We start from the raw sequence: 22,021 nt of genomic DNA, 5'->3' as shown, positions 1-22,021 counted from the left end.
AGAATTACTAAAAGATTATATACCATAAAAATTACTGAAGGATTATATACTATAAGAAACATTAAAGCATTATATATAACACAATAAATAATTACTTAAGGATTATACTAAAAGATTATATACTATAACAATGACTGAAAGATCATATACTATAAGAACGACAAATAAAGAACAATAAATGTGCCCAACAAATTAATTTCCTCGATCACCAGCAACCTAACATTTCCACCAACATCATCCGAAAACAATGTCTCCGGTGGAAAATACCTCGACTCGTGCAACCCTTCGTCTCGGCCGAATAACCTATTTTGAGGTCGATAAAAGGGAACACCCTCGCAATTGGAACGCGGGGGATTGCTATAATTACTCTAAGGGAACACTCCCCGGGCCGATTAGCAATTTCGGTCGAGTCCGTCCTCCGCGAGCCAACCAGAATTTGATATCGCGGTGACGGTAACGATCCCACCCTCTATCCCCGACTCTCCCTTTCCAGCGCCGGGTCTCTCGCCCCCCCCCCCCGTTGAATCTCGCCGTTTCATTAACTCCTCACCGGCGTTAACTTCTGTTTTATTGCGCGGGACCGCGCGGGAAAGAAGGGTGCGCGTTTAACTTCGCGGGCTTTAACTTCGCGCGTTTCTATCCGGCGCGCTCGTTCCGTCGCGGCGACGGGCTCCCGGAAACGCTCGAATAACCTTCGCCGGAATTATTATCGAGCTACCTGGAGAATCTACAAGCCCGAGGCCCGGGCTCGGGATGTCTTCGCCCCTTCTTCCCGGCCGGATCGGCCGCGCCACCCCTTTCCCACCCCTCCCTCTTCCATCGTTCTATTTTCTTATCCTTTCTTCCTTTCGGGTGTTTTATTCGCCGACTCGGAGTCCTCGAGGAGCACGAGTTTCACGAAATACCGGCACGATGTTCGCCCGTGAACTCGTGCGTATAATTGAGAGGGGATCCCATCGGCCCCGCCCCGCCCCCCTCGACCTCCTTGGCGACGTATTAGCTCGGCTAATGGGAAATCTTTCGGGTTCTTCGCTCCGGAACACCCCCCCCTTATCTTCGGCAGGTATGCACACTACTCGGTAAAATCACTGTTTTATGGGAGACACTCGATCGGTCGAGCACCCGTTCGCAGAGCACCCCGAGAGCTTTCGAGTTTGATTGACCGTGAGGAGTACAGGCTCGAGTAAACACAGGCCGAGCCGAATAAAGACGGATCGCCGGCGTATTATCTCGGATAATGGAAAATCTTCCCCGGCGGTGATCGCTGTTTTTCCGATGCGCTCGAATTTCTTCGACAGAGATCCTTCTTCGAGCTCGCCTCGGCCCGGCCCGGCCCGGCTCGCTGATTACGAGTGCTTGGTTTCTGTGATTGGCGGAGTGAATTGGACTCGGGAGATGCGAATTAGACGAATTATCTTGATACATCTCGGTACAGTGAATTCTACCTAGTGCGCGCACAAATTGTGCACAAAAGTGGACAATTTGGGGAGAGGAGGCGCGATTATTCGAGCCTCGCAGATTATTTTTAGAGTCGCCGATTGTTAACAATTATAAAAGCGTACCTTCTCTTTCTAAATTGTTCACTTTTGTTGCCAAGCTGAGCGTCGATTAGGGAAAATTTACTGTACGTTGAAAGTCACGATTTTTTAAGAATCTGGTCATTGCATATATGTTTAATTTAAAATTGTTTAAGCAGAGTTAGTTTTAGAACTACGGTTTTCGCGTTCACTGGAAGTAGATTGTCTGTGGATAGCTCAATTTGAAACAATTTTAGGAAATTAATCGTTGCAAATGTAACCGAAAAAAAATCAGACAAAATGACGTTTCCTGTGCTGAGATTTTTATTGTGCAATCGACACATTTTTTCCCTACTGTCTATCCTTTTTGTATGTAAAAAGACACGAGTTTGTTATTTGTTTCGCCGTTCCAACTAGTTTTAATTTTTGGGAAAAAATTGTTCAGACAGTTTCTCCAATATTTAAAAGAAAAATCGAAGTCATTTCATCCAATTCTAAAATGGTTATTCCATGTTAAAAAAATGTTGAAACATCTTCGCGAGCAATATTCTCGTGAGTAATATATTGCAACGTTTTCTATATAAATTTTTGCAAGGTATCGTATATAAATTTTGACAAAATATTCTCAATAAATCCCACATATAAGATTTTAATACCAAGATAAAAGGTTCGCCAAGCGAATGCTGCTCTTTTCAAAAAATGTTGAAACATCTTCGCGAGCAATATTCTCGTGGGTAATATATTGCAACGTTTTCTATATAAATTTTTGCAAGGTATCGTATATAAATTTTGACAAAATATTCTCAATAAATCCCACATATAAGATTTTAATATCAAGATAAAAGGTTCGCCAAGCGAATATTGTACTTTTCAATGTTTGTATCTTCCTTTCGAAGAGACCGGACGGAAATTCCAACAAAGCAGAATTGCAAAGGAAAGTCCGTGCCAGTTTTGACGCTCGAACGAATAACTTCTGTGTAAACGATCATTCCGGAATAGTTTTTGCTGAATGGACTCACCTCGACGATGCTGATGCAGATCATCAGATAGGGCGGTCGTATCCGGAAGTTCGGCTTCCTGGGCGGCGGTGGGTGCCTGGGTGTTGGTCGGGGCGTGACCTCGTCATCCTCCGCCTTTTTATACGAGGACGTGGCGATGATCGGCGATTCCGGGGAGTAAGGCGAGCCGGGGCCGGAGTACGTCGCGTCCGTGCAGTCCGACGAGATCGTCGAGAGTGTCGGAGAGTTCTCCAGGAGAGCTACTTTGACGTCCATCTTGGCCTACCTGCGATGGAAAACAGAAAAATATATATATATACATTGAACAGTGTCCTCGTTAGTCCTTCGAGTGCTCGTTTCGAGATTGTAAAGTAATTTGTCGGGATTCAAGCGTCCTCGACGAATTTCTACTTGATTTTCTCATTTCTTTTCGTTTAACCAGCTAGCTGCGGTGCCGCTATTTCAGAGCGCGCATCTATATATGTGTATATGTGTCGCATCTGTATATGTGTCGCGAGAATCATGCGACGACGAGTATACTCGTCGAACACAGAGTAAGAGTCGCTGTTAAAACATTGGATCGAAAAGACGGTTTTATTTTATAAAATTAACAATTTTGTTACTAATATTTACTCACTCACTTGACATTAACATATATATTGGGAGTCCCAAAATTATAGTATTTCCGAGAAATGTGGGGTTCCTGAGATCATTTGAAGTAACTTTCTCCTTTACGAAATTGTTCTCCGAGGCATCGTTAACGAGTTATTAACGAAAAACACTGACCAATGAGACGCGAGCTCGGCTAACGCGAATCAACGAGCGCACGAAGCCCAGTTCCGTTCATTGGCTCGGCTGCCACGCGCCAGCTGATCTCGCCTCTCATTGGTCACTGTTTTTCGTGAATAACTCGTAAACGAAGCTGCGGATTGCATTTTCGCTAAGGAAAAAGTTACTTCAAATGACCTCACGAATCCCCCAGTTCCCGGAAATACAATAATTTTAGGACAATAATATATTTACTCCGATTTTTAACGAGTTTTATTCTAACACCTGAGCTAAATAATAATTTTATTGAATAAATAATCTATCGAATAAACGTAGTCATAGCCTACAATAAAATTCTTGATATAATTAAACATAATCAATTGCCTCGCAGTTAAAAATAAAATGAATAGACTCATCGATCGATCGATTCATAAATGTACAATTGCAATCCGATTAACCGTAAAGTAAAACATTTATTAACCCGTGAAAATGGGGGGAAATTGTTTGACTCCGAGAACGTTACGTTCACATCACGATATTACGTAATTTATATATCTACATTTCACCGATCGTAAATTCGCAATGCTATAGCTCTGGCGCAAGTATTAATAAAATTTCGCAGAGATCGGCGACCCCGTCGACGCGCCGCGGCCCTCGGAGATCGAATTCTCGGCCGTCCAATTCCGCGCATAAACATATAAATCCGCGTAAACATCCGTTACCGACGAAATCACGCGGAAGAGCACGCAGGATCCTTGATTCATAGACCGTAACGCGATCAGCCGTTTCCTCCAGCGAGCGTCGCCGCGGATTACCGTAAAACGCTTCCCGGTGGCGGCCGCATGAAAAAGAGGAAAAACCCATAAAAAGCGGGATCTACGGGAGAAGCGAACGGGTGGGTTCGCGTGGTCGGGCTACGGCGGGAAAGAAGAAGGGAAACGAGCCACGGGAAGAAGGAAACGACGTTCGCGGGGGCGGAATATTAATTAAACGGCCCTCTTTAGCGACCGAAACGAACGGGCCGAAAAAGGAGGACGGCGACTCGCGCGGCGAGCAAAGGAGCGGAATCCATAATTACCGCGAAGAGGATCCGGCGGGCTGTTACGCACGTATGGCTCCCTAAACTCACTTTGGCCGCACTTTACTGCCCGCCGCGGCCCCGGGTAGACATTAATTTGCATGCGGTCGAAAGTACACGGGCCCCGTCGCGCGGAACACGGCCGTTCCACAGTTGCCGAACGAACCCGCGCCTTCAATAAATTCGAGGATCCTTGACAAAGCCGGGTCTCGCGAACGGACGAGGACGCGGCCCGAATCAGCACGCAGTCACGCGGATCGTTCTCCGTGCTCACGGAGCTTCCCTCTGTGAATTATTTCTGCACCGTTCTGCTTGTTGTCAACGAGCGGCGCGGCAAACTCACTTCAAATGCTGCCGACAGGGTTCTTGCTCCGCAGTTCGCTCGCGAGACCTCTCTTCTCTATGATCAGAAAGCTAATGCATATTTGTGCTTAGAAGTGCGCTCTCTTCGATGCGAACTTTCTGTTCTGCTTCGTGGCACGGCTGCTCGTTTTTACTGAAAAAGCTGGATACACCGGTGGCCGAGATGTGACAAATCGCAGTGATTTTTTATACTAGAACTACCAACGGGGGTCGAAAGAACTTGTTTCGCATTTCTTATACTCGTTTAATTTAATTTAATCTAATTTGATTCGATTCGATTCGATTCGATTCAATTCAATTCAATTCAGTTCAATTCAATTCAGTTCAGTTCAATTCAGTTCATTTCATTTCAATTCAATTCAGTTTAATTCAATTCAATTCAATTCAGTTCAGTTCAGTTCAGTTCAATTCAGTTCAATTTAATTCAATTTAATTCAATTTAATTCAATTTAATTCAATTTAATTCGATTCAATTCAATTCAATTCGATTCAGTTTAATTCAGTTCAATTCAATTCAATTCAGTTCAATTCAATTCTCAATTCAGTTCAGTTCAATTCAGTTCAGTTCAATTCAGTCAATTCAATTCAGTTCAATTCGATTCAATTCAATTCAATTCAATTTAATTTTTAGTTCTAGCGTTAAACACATTCTCTGATTAACTGAATAAATTGACTGAATCTTGAAACATATCCTCATTTCTACATGTTATTCTATGAGAAGCAAAGAACGTTAAAGATGTCTTTGCTACGTGAAAGGTTCCTCCTGTTTAACCCTTTGATGTGCCATTTTCTTTCGAGTGCAATAATTTCTTCGAAGGGAAAGAAAACCGATGCTCATCGCGCGCCTAAATTTACTCGAATGCTTAAATATCGATGACAAGAGATTAAAATTTTATCCTAATTTTCCAAAGGACAGAACAACTCGAATTTCATACCTCAACGATGATCGAGACGCTGATGCAGGTCAGAATTGCACTCTAACGGAACGTAATTTTTCCGGTGCATTTGGAGATATAATCGTTCACGTCGCAGAATTGACATAATGATACGACGAACATCGATTACGATCGTTTCCATTTATTCGTTATTCGAGCAGCCGGGATTCATTGTCTCGTCGAGAGCCTCACTTTTAATGTCCAGAAGAAAACAATGGACTCTCCTCGAGGATTTCTTCGGCTCATTGATTATGCGAATTGCTATCCCATTCAAAGTAATAAGCTTCTTTCTGTATGGTACGCTGCCGACGTTAAGTATAGTTAATTCTGCCGAAGGACAAGAGTGACCGGGGAACCTTCTCAACGAATCTTCTTCATTTTATAAATGTGTTTTCTGTTTTAAAAAATCGTTCGAATATCGGCTGCGATAATATCCTCTGCTATCGCTTCAAAGGACTTCAATGATTAACATAGCGAAAGGATGTTCGATGAATATAAATTTTACTTTTTCTCTAATAAATGACGCCGACAAGCTAAACGATGATAACTGCGGATTTGATGCGCTTATGGCAAAAATGAATAGCTGCAATTTGAAACAAGATAAAGATTAATGAAAAAAAGAACATCGAAACGTTAGCTACAAGTCGCTAAAATTACTGCACGAAGAAAGGATTTTCAAACGTAGAAAATTTGTATTTTGCACAAAGATCCGCGGTTTATTGATCCTCCGAGTACAGTAATGTCTCTCTAATTGACGCCCAGATTGACCACAAAAATGGACAATAAGGGAAGAAGAGATACGATTCTTCGAGCCTTGCGGTTTATTTTTATAGTTATAAATTGTCCACGATTATAAAAACGAGCAGCAAAGCTCGGATAATCGTATCTCCTCTTCCCAAATTATACATTTCAGTGAACAATCTGAGCGTCAGTAAGGGAGACATTACTGTAAATGTCTTATTGCTACTTTTATAAACTAATATAAAACAGCTGTTTTTGGGGCTCCGTGAATCTAGCGTTACGATTATTCGTGTCGTAAAGATACACTTATGAGTTATTTACTCAATTTATATGTTACTTACGGCAAATGTTACAAAAACACTTGTTCAAAATCAGAATACAGTAATGTCTCCCTAACTGACGCTCAGATTGACCACAAAAATGGACAATAAGGGAAGAAGAGGTACGATTCTTCGAGCTTTGCGGTTTATTTTTATAGTTATAAATTGTCCACAATTATAAAAACGAGCAGCAAGGTTCGGATAATCCTATCTCCTCTTCCCAAATTATCCAATTTAGTGGACATTACTCTACCAGGATGTACGGTGCCGTGGTCATCTCCGACCCGCATCGATACTTCTAGCCGGCTTGCGACAGACACCGCTCGGAAGAGCCCGACGCCGAGTCAAAAATGACACCGTCACGGTATTAAGAGGGTTAATAAAATTTCACGGAGGTCGCAGTGTCGGAGCGGAGTGCCCCTTAATGGGCGCTCTTCCCTCGTTAGTCCCGCAAGTGTTTCGAACTCGATGAGAAACTTCTTTCGCCGGCCGAACCGTCCGGCGGCGGGCGACGGGCCGGCCTCGGTCGGCCCGCATCGCCGAAAGTTGGACGCCTGGCAGGAGCTGCAACGACGCGTCTGTATTTTTCGCATGCAAAGGGAGGCCCCAAAGGGTCCTGTCGTTGGCTCGTTAGTCTCGGCGGCGAGCGTCGGCCAGTCTTTAATCCAAACAGACGGTCGTTGAACGCACTCATTTAGCCGCGCGGCCCGAAGTACAGGGAGGATGCAATTGCGGGTCCGCGCGCGGAGCGAACGACACCCAGAAACGGGATAGCCGCCGCCCGAGAGACAGACGGCTTGTCCTCGGGAGAAAAGAAGGAGAACGCGCGATATTCCGGAGCCAGAGACGGCGGGGCGAGAGTGGAAGGGACACCGGAGAAGGAACTTTCGGCCCCGGGGTCAATCCTGCCGGCGCCCTTTGTCCGTTCCAGAGGCGGTCTTTGTTCGGCCCGTGTTTTCGGGCCACCATAGAATTTGCCTGTGAATTATTGGGGCTCGTCGAGTTCGGGGACGGTTCTCTCTCTCTCTCTCTCTCTCTCTCTCTCTCTCACTCTCTTGGTCGGGGTGCCGCCACGAAACCGAGGACACCAACGAAACCCGGCGCGATCTCGTTGCCTGCCCCCGTTGTCTCCTCGCCCCTCTGGTTCTCTCCTCGCGACGACTCTCGCCCGTTCTAGGACGAATCGATTCCGAACGAAATCTCGGGCCGGGCTTCCGAGATTCTCGTCGAATCCCCACGCTGAACCGAGAAATATCGTGGGATACGATAAGTTTTCAGGTGCAAAGTGAAACGAAGTCGGGAAATTGAAAGGATCCGCAGTCCCTCGGACCCCGGGCCGCGTGTCCTCGCGAAATTAACGGCGCCAATCTCCCGGAGATTGTCGCCTCGCAGATCGGCGGGACGTCCGCGTGTTGCCGGCGAAACGGAAATGTTTGGAACAGGCAATTATTTTAGAGATTTTTCTGGAACGCGACGGCGTTGCAGCTAAACGAATCGTCGTGATCGAACTTTTTGTACAGTGACGACGGTGTAGGCGAACTTTTGAAGTGCAAGGAAACGCATGTACAGTAATGTCTCTCTAACTGACGCTCAGATTGTCCACATTTTGGGAAGAGGCGATACGATTATTGGAGCCTTGCGGTTTGTTTTTATAATTACGAATTGTCAATAAGTATAAAAACGAGATGCAAGGCACGAATAATCGTATCTTCTCTTCCCAAATTGTCCATTTTTGTGCACAATCTGAGCGTCGATTAGGGAGACATCACTGTAGTTGCGGCAATTAGTAATATTTTTGTGTTATTTTTACTGGAATGCAGGTTTTATAGAATCGATGCGGAGTTGGGCGAAAAGTAATCTGATCGATGATCAACGATTGCGACTCGTTAGTTATCATAAATTATTATAAATTAGTTATTTTGTAACATATTATGGAGTAGTTATTATAGATTATTATGGAGTAGTTATTATAGATTATTATAAATTAGTTATTATAGATTATATTATAGATTAGTTATTACAAACTATAAATTATAATTAAATTATTATAAATAACTATATAACATAAATAAGGTACTATTATAACTCGTTAGTTATTATAACCAATTGATAATAACAAACGAATTATAATCGTTAATCATTAACCAGATTACTTTTTCTGTCAAATTATGCAAAAAAAGCAAGCATGGGGAGTTGCATAAAAATCTGCAGTCTATTAATCGCGTAAAGATAAATATGTGAAAAAAATGCCAAAGGATAATTTTACCCAACTTGTAACAACTGTAATGCTGAACTTACAGTTATGCACATCCTAATAGAATGTCCAGTGTACAACAATATCAGAAGAAAAGTAAAAATGTTCAATATCATCAAAGAATGTTTGGACAACAACAAACAAACAGCAAAAGTTATGTCATACTTAGAAGAAACGAAATTGTTTAGCGAAGTCTAAATTAAGAAAATAAAAGAAATTTAAATTAAGAACTATTAACTATATTACACTACATGTAACATTACAAATGTTATTCCCACAGGTATTCCCTAATTGTTATTAAGCAGTTGCGACATTGAATGAATGAAATAAAAAGAAAAGATTGTATCTGCAAAACCGGTGTGAAGTTTTGTTCTCTTTCGGTCGTAAAGTTTTTACCGGTGCAACATACTTCGCTCATCTTCGCTGGCACGAAGACAACGGGAGGAATGTACTTCGTTCAATCTGTTTGAAGTCGCCGGCGCGGATTCCTGATGGTTCTTTACGGATTCAGAATGATGATCTCGTGTCGCTTTGTTCGGTTTGAAAAATGGTGGGTAACGGTGCAGGGAGAGAGATCAGAGCTGTGCATCAGATGCTGAAGAGTGGCGGGATACATTTTTCAGGGAGAAATTCCTAGGCTGCAAGGAACAGTCAAAGGATCGCGAAGTAGGATCCAAACAGATTGCCAGAAGAAGATTTTTGCAGTTCCTTCCGGCTCTGTCAAATTGCGTTCCGTTTGTTCGGTGACGAGTCGTGAAATACTTTAAATTCCAGTGATGATTATGCGAATGCGTATCAAAGGGCGCGGAGAAGATGATCTTGAGCATAGGTTTCCAGACAATTTTTTTCGACGACTCTTAGATCAGAGAAATTGAAGATCTTCCCTCGAAGAAATCAACTATCGAGGACATAATTGGAAACTATACTAAAAATTGTTGTAGTATTATTATTAATTATATTATTATATTATAATAATATATTATATTATATTATTAATTATATTATTATATTATAATAATATATTATATTATATTATATGTATTATAATATATTATATTATATTATATATTACAATATTATAATATTATATTATATATTATTAATTACCAAAATAAATTGAACAACGTGGAGGAAAAAAGGAGTAACTTAGATTTAAATTAAGCGTTTACGATATTATAAAAAACATCAGTGATTTTTAGAAAAGTTAAAAAATCGTTCCGCGTAAAAATCATCCGTCTATCGTTCACGGTTAATACGAAAAAATTCTTAAACTTGAAAATTCACCATAGTCCGAGAATTAAATTTTTCTTCTTAGACTTTCGATAACGTTCACGGCGTGTCAAAATCTATACCAATCTATTATTGATAATGGAAACGCAAGAAGAGCATTATAGAAAATTTTATCTCGAAGAGAAATTTTCATCTTCAAATCTAAGGTAGATTAATTTAACAAAAATTGTCCCGAACGTTTATGGCTTCAGTTTTCCACGTGCCAAATTACGGAAAAGCGCGTTAGGAAAAAAAATCAACAACGGATCGCGAGATTTTCGAGGCTTCGAGGCTCTGAAATGAGTCGAGGTTTATCGTCGTCTGGCTCGTTCATACGAAATTCTAGCAGCTGAAATATCGACAACTTGGCGAATCGGAAATTCAGTGTACGTAGACGTTCCGAAGCCGCTGTGATTTCTCGGCGACTCCGGGCTGCTTTGGGAACCGTTTCGCAAGAAGGGCATAATGGGGACTGTTCACGGTTGAGAAGACGCGACCGACATCGTCGCGGAGGTCGATTACTCGTCATCGGCCGCGACGCGGTCATCGACGCGTGTTCCGTGCGCGGGCGCAGCCCTTATTGTTCTTCGCGCGGCCTGGGAGAGGCCTTAATTACGCCGCTCCTCGTACGTCTGATTTGCGTGGCCGCCAGCCAGACGGCCGTAACGTTAATTACGCGCGGACAGGTACACGCTTTCTGCCGGACACCGTCAATGCTTCATTAGGGCAGCCGTACGCGTCGGACTTTCAAACTTCTCGATTCATGCTCGCGACGTTCGCCATTATCGTTCGGCCCCGAAAACCCACCCATCCACCCTCCCCCGTCCACCCTTCTCAGCCCCGGCATTCAGACCTGAGACATTCCGCCGCGGAAAGTTTACTTATTGCTGCACTGCGGCTGCTTACGCGACTTCATTGTGGCCTCGGGCTTGTTAACACGCTCGCTGCCGGACTATCGGCCCGAAAAGTCCCGCGACGAGTAATTTCAATTAGTGGCTAACGAAACTGCTGCGACCAAGTTGACTCTCCGATACTTTTCAATCCTATTATGTTACGGCCAAAATTCACCTTTCATCTAGATTGTTATGTAGTCTCTGAACTCTCTCTCTCTCTCTCTCTCTCTTTCTCTCTCTCTTTCTCTCTCTCTTTCTCTCTCTCTCTCTCTCTCTCTCTCTCTCTCTCTCTCTCTCTCTCTCTGAAACCGAATTGATGTTTCGGCCAGACAGTTTCCCCTTCTTTCCATCCGAATTTATCTGATTTATTAACACGTTCCGTGCCACGTGTACCATCGATGGTACACGCTTGCATGTTTACTTAGTGAACTGAACAAATTGTTTACAAGAAATTTAGAACCGAAGAATCAATTTCCACCGCAAGAATGGGCGTTGATAAGTTTTTGTTACGTTGTTATGTGTACGAGAATTAATAATTGCACGTAATACATCAAGTTTTAGTAAAATATCAAAGTGTGAAGATTCGAGTAAAAAAAGCTCGGCACGGAACGTGTTAAACAATACAGAGTGTCCCAGGTTTTAATGTTCAAACTTTGTCAGTGTATTCTATGGCAGAAAGTAAGAAAAAAATGTTCTGTAAACATAGGTCATGCAGAGCTTTATTAAGAAGTTATAACAAAAATTCAGAATAGGAATAGTAATCGACTTGCTGCTACTGCGAGCATTGGCTCGAATAGATCAGCACATGCCGTGTGTTTATGTAAGCTGTGTTTATTAATACATTTCGAAATGTCTACCGTTGTTGACAATACATGATCGACATCGATCGAAGATCGAATTTATGACCGTGCGAATTTCGTTTCTATTCTCTTTCATTTCATATTGAACGAATTTTTGTTATAACTTCTTCATGAAGCTCTATATGACTTATGCTTACATAACAGTTTTTTCTTAATTTGTGCCATAGAATATACTGACAAAGTTTGAACATTAAAACCTGGGACACCCTGTATATTAATTTTTCGATTTTATGCTATTGCAGATGCCTTGTGATCCTGTTGTAGAACAATTTTTTGAGTTATTTAGGTATTACGTATAAAGTTATTACAACTTTGCATTAACTTTTTGCAGTCGAAGCCATTTTGACTCGAAATCCAAAATAGTTTTTCTGACTTGTATAGTGTTTCTATTTTATATGAAATAGGATTTTGTAACTCGTGCAACAATTATACTGTTAAGAGTTTCATAAATATGAACAAAATCTGATAACGTTAACGTTATTTTCAAACAATTTTTAGGGGCGCCTTAGAGTCGCCACACGACTGCAAAGGGTTAAATCAATGCTTTGATGCCAAGGAAATACCGTATGTTCCTTAACCCATTATCCGCTAATGTCCCAATTTTGGAACACTTTTTCAAATTCTTTTCTTTTCTAAATAAAATTTTCTAAATAAAATACAGGCATTAAAATAGTGAGAAGATATTGCGTTATAATATAATATTCCCGGTATTTTGCTTTAAATCATTGTAAACTTCAGGTTGAAACTAATAACCTGAATTTAACTTTGTTTTTTGTATTTTTGAATTGCGATAGGTAATGGGTTAAATATAAATTAACAAATTCACGAGAGCTATTATCTTTCCTCAAAATGAGTGTAACAATGAACTCTTTATCTCGAACGTTATTTCCTGTAATATAAATATCCCATAAATGAAATTAGTATGATCGTCCAAAAAATGATTCTGTATACTCTTCAATTACGAATCAACAAATTGACAGTGTTTAGAACAAACGCATCGAACAACTCCGCTAAAAAAAAATTGAATGAACAATTTGCCTCGATCTTCTCGGTAAAGAGATTAGCACGCATCCCATAAACTAGATCGATATTTTCGTTGTACGTGTTCAGGATCGACAGATCCGATCACTTTTCCCTGAAAAAATTGTCCAATGATCGACCGTTTGCCGCGGGCGTTGCGGCAAACGAGATTTACCGTGAGCCAAATCTTCCATAAATCTTCCGATATCCGGCGAGGTCTTAATCAAATTTGCGGTGTCGAATACTGTAGCGGGAAGATTAATTTTTTGCCACGGCAAAAAGATGGAAATCGAGGCGGCCGTCAAACGGTCGCTCCATCATTTTCATCGTGGCGCGCGAAGATCGCGTCCTCGAGCCGTCCCGGAAATTTCGCGAATTTTCCCGTAGAACCGTCGCGAAAGCCCGACCGATCCTCGGCCGGCCGGCGAAGAACTACAAATTCGCGGTCATTAATTATTCCGGCGGCTCGGACCAAGTACGGCTACACACGATTGGCTCATTAATTCTCAGCGACGTTCCATCGACTTTCTGTCACGCCGGGGCCTTGCCACTCCGAAATCCCGATCCGCGTCCGACCGGCGACCACAAATCAAAATCGCGACCGAACACGGCTAAATAATTTCGAAGTCTCTGTCGGTCGGTCGGCTCTGACTCGCCGTTCAACGTACGGCCTAACGTGTCCCATCAGTTTCTCCTCGATCACCTCGCCTTCCTCGCGATTCACCATTTTTCAACGATTCACCGTTTCCCAATCGTTCGCACGTTCCCCAACGATTTCTCTCCGGTTGCCGAAAAGCAGGCGGTGTTTACGAATTGAAAGACAAAAAAGGGTGTCGGATGCGTTGTTATTGCTCGCGGTCGATCTTGCGATCGTTCGAGCTTTGAGAAATTTACACGTACTGTGTCGACTAGTGAATACTCGAAGGACCACCTCCCCTATCAGGAGGAACAAACTTTACACCGTGAGTGAGGCAAAACAATTTATTTACACTCTCTGGCGGAGATACCAGAATGTTGAGTTGCGAGTTTCGAAAGGTATCTGATCTGTAGACCGAGGTTCGCCCATAACGACACCTCGGTCCTCCCTACCCTAGTAAATTGGGGGTGGGTGTTGAGGAAAGCCGCCCAATCGCGACGAGCCCGAAAGACAACGCCTGGGACCTAAGAAGGGGCAGTACCGCATCTTTGCGCGGGAGTTCGAGGCCGCGCATGGGCCCGGGAACTTCCCGACATCTGCAAACCATTTCCCAAATTGCCCGTTGTCCCAAGACGTGCCGTCTTCCGCGACCCGCGGCGCGCTATGGGCCTGGGGTCCAGTGTTTATGGCGGGCAATAGTGCCGATGGCCAAGAGTGTGGACCATGTGCCTTGGGGCGACCGGAAAACTCCCTTCAACATGGAGCGGGTGACAGGCCCATACCCTAGCCGGTTTCACGGGTCCCAAGCACATGGCCCCCCGCCATAAAACCCTCGCTCGACAATCCTCAGCATGCGTCGATTCGAGAATCGGCGGATTCGTTCGCGCGTGTTCCTCGCGGCATTTCTCGCGTCGCGAAAATATCGGGACGATCCGAAGTTATAGCCGGCGTTCGGCGTCGATCGATGAAAATTTGTAATTCGGTTAAATGATCGATGAAAACGATTGAAGGCATTAATCGTCGAGAAGTCGACGTTCGACGATGAAACGTATCATCGTCGATTGTCGATTGAAAGAGCCGATTGATCATCGGTGATTTTCGAATGGAATCGAAAAATGATATATTTGCGTAATTCCGGCTGTATCGTCTTTATCGCGTTCATTGCTTTATTACATTTTTTTTTCTACCGGACGACATCGGATTCCCGTTAAACGCGGCCAACAACAGTTGAGAGAGATTGAATCGTTAATTGCGATCAACGATCGACGGCGATTAAAACGAATGTAATCGTTTTAAAACGCTCGCAGGCGGACTCGCTTGGTAAATGAAAAATAATTGCGCGTACCTAACGCGACGATTGCGGCCGTAAACATTTGGATAACAAAAAAAAAAGGAGAGATGAATTACGGCGACAACGTGATTTACGGTGTTTTAGGTGAATTAGATCGTCGGCTGGGAAAACATTTCTGTTAGCAGATCGCCTCCTCTCTGTTTCGAAAGTATAAAGCCGCAAGGAGCTGTAAAGAAAATCGATTTTTCAAAGCCGCGCCGCGCCGCGGCGGGGTGCGCTCATAAATACTTTGGGACACATAGGGAGTTCCTGGTGATTTATTGGAACGCGGCAGCGATACCAGGGGGAAATTACCGGAGTCCCAGATTCGCGGAGAAAGTTCGACTCGACCCGGTTTTGCGGGCAGTTTTAGGGATCTCTTGATTTAGGGCTTCGCCGTGCCGGGGAATTTTCGAAATTCCCCGCGCCGCGAGATATTTTCACCGGGACCTTCCGGGATCTTCCGGACGCGTTGGTTCCAAAAATATTTTCGCCGGGATATCGTCGCGTCGATTCCCGGTTTCTACGTCTTCGCGGGAGAAACTTTCGCCGGGGGAGGGAAAATTTCGAAATCGTCCGTTCGGGACTCGCGGACGTTCGGCGCAACTCTTCGCGGAGACGTTGGGAATTTAATTTAACGAAGCTGCAAGTTTTTCCCTCGGTCGCTCGAGCGAGCATCCCGCGGCGGCCGAAAAGTTTTCGGATTTAAGTGACACCGTGCGGCCCACGGGGCACCCCATGAGCAAATTTGTTTTCGTTAACCCTTTCGGTACGAGCGCCGGATATATCCGGCATCCATCCGATGACCAATATGGACGAGTGCCGAATACATGTAAGCCGTATTTCTGACATATTAGAAACTATTCTAATAACCGTTTGAGTCCCAAGCAGCGCTATCATGCTGTTCGGCATCTTTCGACCGTGTTTTCTGAATAATCCCTGGGACTCGAACGGATAAAGTCTTTTCTTACAAGGATTCCGAAAAACAGCTACAGGTATAATTATCGTTTGATCTGAATTGACTTAAACAATTTCAGGTTACATTTTTCTTCGAAACTTGTTCATAGATTTTAACATATTGTAGGCCCTTTACAGAATGTCTGCAGGAAACAAAAGATTTAGAAACGGATTAACCCCTTAATGCACAGTTTTTTTGAAAAAGGCCGGCCAAAAAAAATCAATTTTTTTTAATGTGAAAAAACACAATTTAGAACGTTGTCTTGGCAAGAAAATTACAAAAATACAAAAATAATGGATATTTATACAATTGGTATGATTTCTAATTTTCAGATTATTATTATTATTATTATTGTTATTATTATTATTATTATTATTATATTTTATTTTACATTATATTTTAGTAAAATATATATTGAAAAATGAGCGAATCAGAATCCGAATATGAATACGCTGTCGGATCGCGGCTCACAAGGAAGAGATAAGTCGTAAGTGATTTTATACTCGAATAAGTAAGTGTTATAGCTTACAATCCCATGTAAATGATAAATATCAATAAAACGATTGTTTTTTTTTGCTTTCACATTGTTATTTTCAATTCTCGATTGCATTCGAGTGTGAAAAATTATAGCAACATAAAGTACAACGCCGCTCGAATTATCTCGAGTGCGCACAGTTCGGCCAGTTTAGCGCGCTCGAGTTAACTCGAGCGTGCACGTTAAGGGGTTAAGCACAGTCACTACTTAACGCTTAAGAAAATCTTCGTACAAAAGGTGGACTGACCCTGCGTTATGTGCGCATTTTCGGCGCGGCACCCCGTAACAGTGGGAGCGTCACGGCGGACAACGCGCTCGTACCGAAAGGGTTAAACCGATGCCCGGCGCCTGCCCCGGCATCGTGTCTCCTTTTTATTTTCGGCCGGGCCACGAAACGCGTGGACCGCTACCCCCTGCCTAATCCGCTCGAGTTTTCCGCCGATAAACGACGAACGTTTCTCGCGATAACACACCGATAATGATTAATCACGGTGGGCCGATAATCGATCGTACGAATAAGCGATTAAACAAACGAGCGGCCTCGGCCCGGCCGGCGAAAAACCTCGCCCCGGCAATTTCCACTCAACGTGTTTCGATTTGTATCGAGCTTACGGTTCATTGGACCATCTCTCGATTAATTTTTGCATTCTGCCGCTCCCTCGCGCATTCACGCACACACACACGCGTACACAGACACAGACAAGCGGGCAACGGGCAGCGCGCGTTTGTACGCGTGACATCGGGGACACTCGGCATCGAATGACGCGACCCATCGAGAGGACCCGCGATTTTCGGTATCGAACCTTGTGACCGGAAACCATTGTGAAGATTTTACGCTTTTTTTTCGGCGCCATTCTTCTTCGTTTAGCGTCCGCGTTCTTTATGGGCTTGTTCTCCGTGAATTAACCGACGAACAACCGATCGGAAACAATCGGCGAGGCCGAGCCTGAGTTCTTTTGATCTACGGCAGAATTTTCATTGTGCGCGCGTGCTTGTAGATTCGCTTTCTTTTTGACACAGTGCATTATACGACGACGTTTTTTTTTTTTCGTTGAAACAATGCGACAGCAGGTGAACGCATTTGCGTCTTTTGTACGAATACGATAAGCGTTGAATGCAGTTGAGAGAGCCGACTGCATTTTTGAAGATGGCTGACTTTACCTTGAGCATTTGCTTGGGTTCCGAAGATTAATCATTGGAGACGATTAGAAATTAGAGATGATCGTGGGATCAGGATTTTATCGAATGTTCCGATTTCGGAAAGCACATTGTTGAATCGCTGTTGAAAGTGCGCAACGTTAACGATGTAACAACAGCGTGGTATGTATTTTCTGGCACATAATTGATTAACATTTCATCGGCGATGATTAAATTCAAAATTCTCGTACGTACTCCCTACGTCCTAATTGATAGTCACAATTCAAATTATACATTGATTAATCTCATTCATGGAAATGTTCAGCGCCCGTGTCTTTACGTTGAGTTAATTAAACTCGTGAATGGATGGGTTGGAGAACTCGGATCGAAAACATTATTGACCGATCACGAATGAACTCGCGTATTCATATGTACTATAACGCGAATACTATACAGTCCAATCAGATCCAAGAGTAGCGTTAACAGATACATGGAAGACCTTTGCCGAGTTTTACTTCAATGCACGATGAATAAATATTCGAGTTTATTTAGATTTATGCAGTTTACACGAAACGTGAGCGAAGCAATGACGTCGGATTTTTTCTTATCAACTGTGCTAACGGCTATCTATTATTCAAAGATTTTTTTCTGAATTTGGAGAAATGAAAAAAGTATACTTTTCGAGGACAAACTACATTTTCTTCCTTTATATTAAGGTTATTTTAAAATTTTTAAATTAAATTAAAATTAAATAATAATTATTATTAAAATTAAATAATAATTATTATTAACATTAAATAATAATAATTATTAAAATTAAATAATAATTATTATTAACATTAAATAATAATTATTATTAAATTTAATTTAAGTTATTTTTAAATTTAGTAATTAAATTAAAAATTAAAAATTATTAAAAATCAGAGACTAGGGATTTTACGTAATTATGATAAAAATGAGTAGATCAAATAACAATAAAAATCCTTTTACGTTATCTTCAACTTGTTAAAATGATTGCTAAACGAAACATAGTTTAATTTTTCTATTTCTGAGTAGGTGATGATCATAGTGACGCCAAAATAAATAATAAAGTTACTATGAATTAACTTAATAAATTAATACTTTATAAATACACATGTTAAAAAAAAATGACACTCCTTGTTCCACACAATGAAAAAAATGTGACCTACGCCATTATTATTTTGTCGCCGTAGATCGCCGAAGAACATTTTTCTTAAAAATCCGCTACATCCAAGAAATCGTAAATCCTTTTCTATCGAGACTCACCATCGTCGATCCTCGAATTTCAGAGAACATCCAACGTGTTCTTTTTCTGCACCTTCTCATATCTTTCCATAGCACGTGCTTCCACAGATAACAATTTTCAACCGAAACGAAAAGATCTATACACCACCGGCGGGATCCACTCGAATCGACCACTACCGAAGCAGTCCAGCACTAGGATAAGTGTACGTATTACTGCGGTTTCTCAATGAAGGCGAACTTCGACAAAGAAAATAAGACACTTTACGCCAATAAATTCACAACTCGAGCTATACCTATTATTCTTTAACTTGAATATTTACTTTCCTCAATACGCATATATTATTGCAGTTATGTGTCTATTACTGCGAGTCAAATACTGCGGACGTTCCGATTACTGCGTGTCAAGGCTGACATAACCCATTTTCTTTTAAATGTACACACACAGCTACAATTCCTAAGATCAAGATATTGTCACTGTAGCACTTTACAAATTAGGTATAGGTACTCCGAGAACTGAACTGTAATAGGTTAGGGCACTCAGTTCGATAAATCATCGCAGTAATGTACACATATAGAAAAAAAACTGTGCGCCAAATACTGTGTTAGTAAATAATATTCGAGGACAGATGGCCACGACAGCGTACGTCGATCTTTTTTTATCAATTACTTCATCTAAAAACAATGCTAAAATGAACAGCTTATTATTAATTACAAAAATATAAATGCCTTTCGAATCAGCGTTCACAGCTGCCGTTTTCACAAGCTTCCGAATATCAACAGTCAATAAATAAATTAAAACCGCGATTGCCGTAACTTGCACGTCATAAATTACCAACATGAAACATATAAAAAATTACGAGATTCATTTTTAGAAGATCTACAACTATATCTAGAAGATCTATTTTACACTATAAAGTGACTTTAAAGCTAGAGACTTTACACTATACTCATCGCTATAAAATGTTACACTTTATCACTGTTATAAAACATCGCAGTATTTGGGGCGTCCGCAGTAACACCCACACTCACCCTCAAATCAATCGCAGAAAAATCTTTCGGCACTGTCGAATCGCGTCGCGGCAACACTCGCGCCCATTCACAGGTCGCTCCCTGGCAGAACTAGACCGTCCAACGATCGAGTGATCGACGACAGAGAGAGAGAGAGAGAACCGTATAACCCACGGTTACGTAAACCGGAAACGGGAGCTGCTCCGTAGATCGGATCGACGATCGAAATGTTCCGTCGTTCTCGCCGCGGATCGACGTTTTCGCCGCGGCCGAAAACAGCGGTCGCGAAAATCGAGGAGCAACATGACCCGGGCGCCGGGAATCGCGTTAGCCGCTGGCAGACTGTCGTCGCTCGCGCACGCGGCGTCTTTGCATAAATTATGTAACCGTGGCCGAAGGCCGCCGCGGAAATGGCGATAGCCGCGCGAGCCCGCGATCGATGTAGGCTTTATCTAGAATTTCAGTCTCGACCCGATACCGCGGGATCGAGTCCGCCTCGAGCCGCTTACGAGGAAATTAAACGCAGACCGGAAGTGGCTCGAGTCGCCGGGGCCGGCCGGAAGTAGCTTACCGCGTTCCCCGGCCCCCCAAGATGTAACAATAAGCTGCGACCGGCTGGACAAAAAAAAGATTTGCAGAATTTTTCCGAGAAATTTAAGCAGCTTTCGCTAAACCTTGCTTCCCATTCGCGAGTTTAATGTTACAGGCGGCGCTCATGGTCGTTAACAGCTCCAGCATTCTGCCTCTTCGCGTCTGCGGGCCACACCCGGCCTCATACTTTTAATGATAATAACAATAATTTAATGATCATTCATTTTTGTGGAATATAGCGAGCGGAGCAAATTTGATTCGGATGACGGATAGATGATAAAGGACGGAGGAGATTTGATTCGGCACTAACGAATCAAATTTCGAGCGAACCGATAGTTATCTAGATCGATATATTGCTCGAATAAAGAATGTAAATTTTTGCGGGATCATTTCGAAAAGGAAGTTTCGATCTTTGAATCAATGTAAATTAAGCAATGAACGAAATTTTTTCGAACGATTTTAGAGATTTTAGAGATTTTATAGATTTTTATCCACGATTTTCTTAATCGTGAAATTAAATCGTGCAGAAAATCGTGCAGATCGACTGCGATAATGATTTTTGAAGAACACCGCGTATGTTCATTAAAATATCCCGCGTGTTTTCTTCGTTAATTACGAATAAGCTTTTTAATGATAATAATAATTTATAATACGTTATGATGATAATAATTTAATGATAATTCATTTTTATGGAACATAGCGAGCAGAACAAATTTTATTCGGATAGACGATAAAGGACGACAGAAATTTGATTCGGCACTAACGAATCAAATTTCGAGCGAATCGATAGTTATCTAGATCGAAATATTGCTCGAATAAAGAATGATCGGTAAATTTGTACGGGATCATTTTATAAAGGAAGTATCGATCTTTGAATTAATGTAAATTAAGCAATAAACGAAATTTTTTCGAACGATTTTACAGACGTTCTTAATCGTGGAAGATAAATCGTGCAGAAAATCGTGCAGATCGACTGCGAAAATGATTTTTGAAGAATACCGCGTATGTTAATTAAATTTTGCCGCGTGTTCCCTTCGTTAATCACGAATAAGCTTTCTTCCCGAATTCAATGACGAGATTCGTTAAATTTCGTTTTCAATCTAGCAACGCGGAGAAAATCAACGAACGTGCGATAAAAGAGAAATTTCAGAGTGCTGGAAAATATGAGCTCTCTCTCTCCCTCTCTCTCTCTCTCTCTCACTGATTTCAATATTCATTAACGAACATCTAGTCATATTTATTAAATTATTTCGTACACGTTCCGAAATATTTAAAAGATCGCAGAACACTGGAGATCATAATATAAAATAAATCACAGAACACCGGAAACTAAATCTTCGCCTCGCGCGGCATGATTAAACCGGAAGTAGCCTAAGCAACAGGATGATACCGCAAGCCGCGAATTCGTGCAGTCAATGTTAGCCGAGTAAATCGTTTATGAGATATCGAGCGACACGCGGGAGCGGAAATCGCGAACGTCGGCGTATTTCGACCGGTTCCGCATTTTCGTCCGCGCGCTCCCGTAATTACAAAATTCGGTTAT

General features: G+C 42.2%; 1 protein-coding gene across 5 annotated transcripts in view; it reads right to left on the bottom strand.

Annotated features, from left to right (window-relative positions):
* The window catches only part of rho-6 (serine protease rhomboid 6), a 287,122-nt gene that overhangs the window by 26,027 nt on the left and 239,074 nt on the right, over positions 1 to 22,021 (bottom strand). For 2 of the 5 annotated variants that reach the window (XM_033473974.2, XM_076525044.1), the window contains exon 2: positions 2,537 to 2,801. In XM_033473974.2, coding sequence (XP_033329865.2) covers positions 2,537 to 2,791 — 255 coding nt within the window. In that variant the 5' untranslated portion in view covers positions 2,792 to 2,801. Of the gene's footprint in view, positions 1 to 2,536; positions 2,802 to 18,900; positions 20,248 to 22,021 lie in introns of those variants that run through there. The other 3 variants (XM_076525043.1, XM_033473975.2, XM_076525036.1) reach the window with 3 other exon arrangements.

Source organism: Megalopta genalis, chromosome 1, assembly GCF_051020955.1.
Source record: "Megalopta genalis isolate 19385.01 chromosome 1, iyMegGena1_principal, whole genome shotgun sequence".
Taxonomy (NCBI): Eukaryota; Metazoa; Arthropoda; class Insecta; order Hymenoptera; family Halictidae; genus Megalopta; species Megalopta genalis.
Note: the sequence above shows the minus strand (reverse complement) of the source record. Positions and strands in the feature narration are given on the sequence as shown.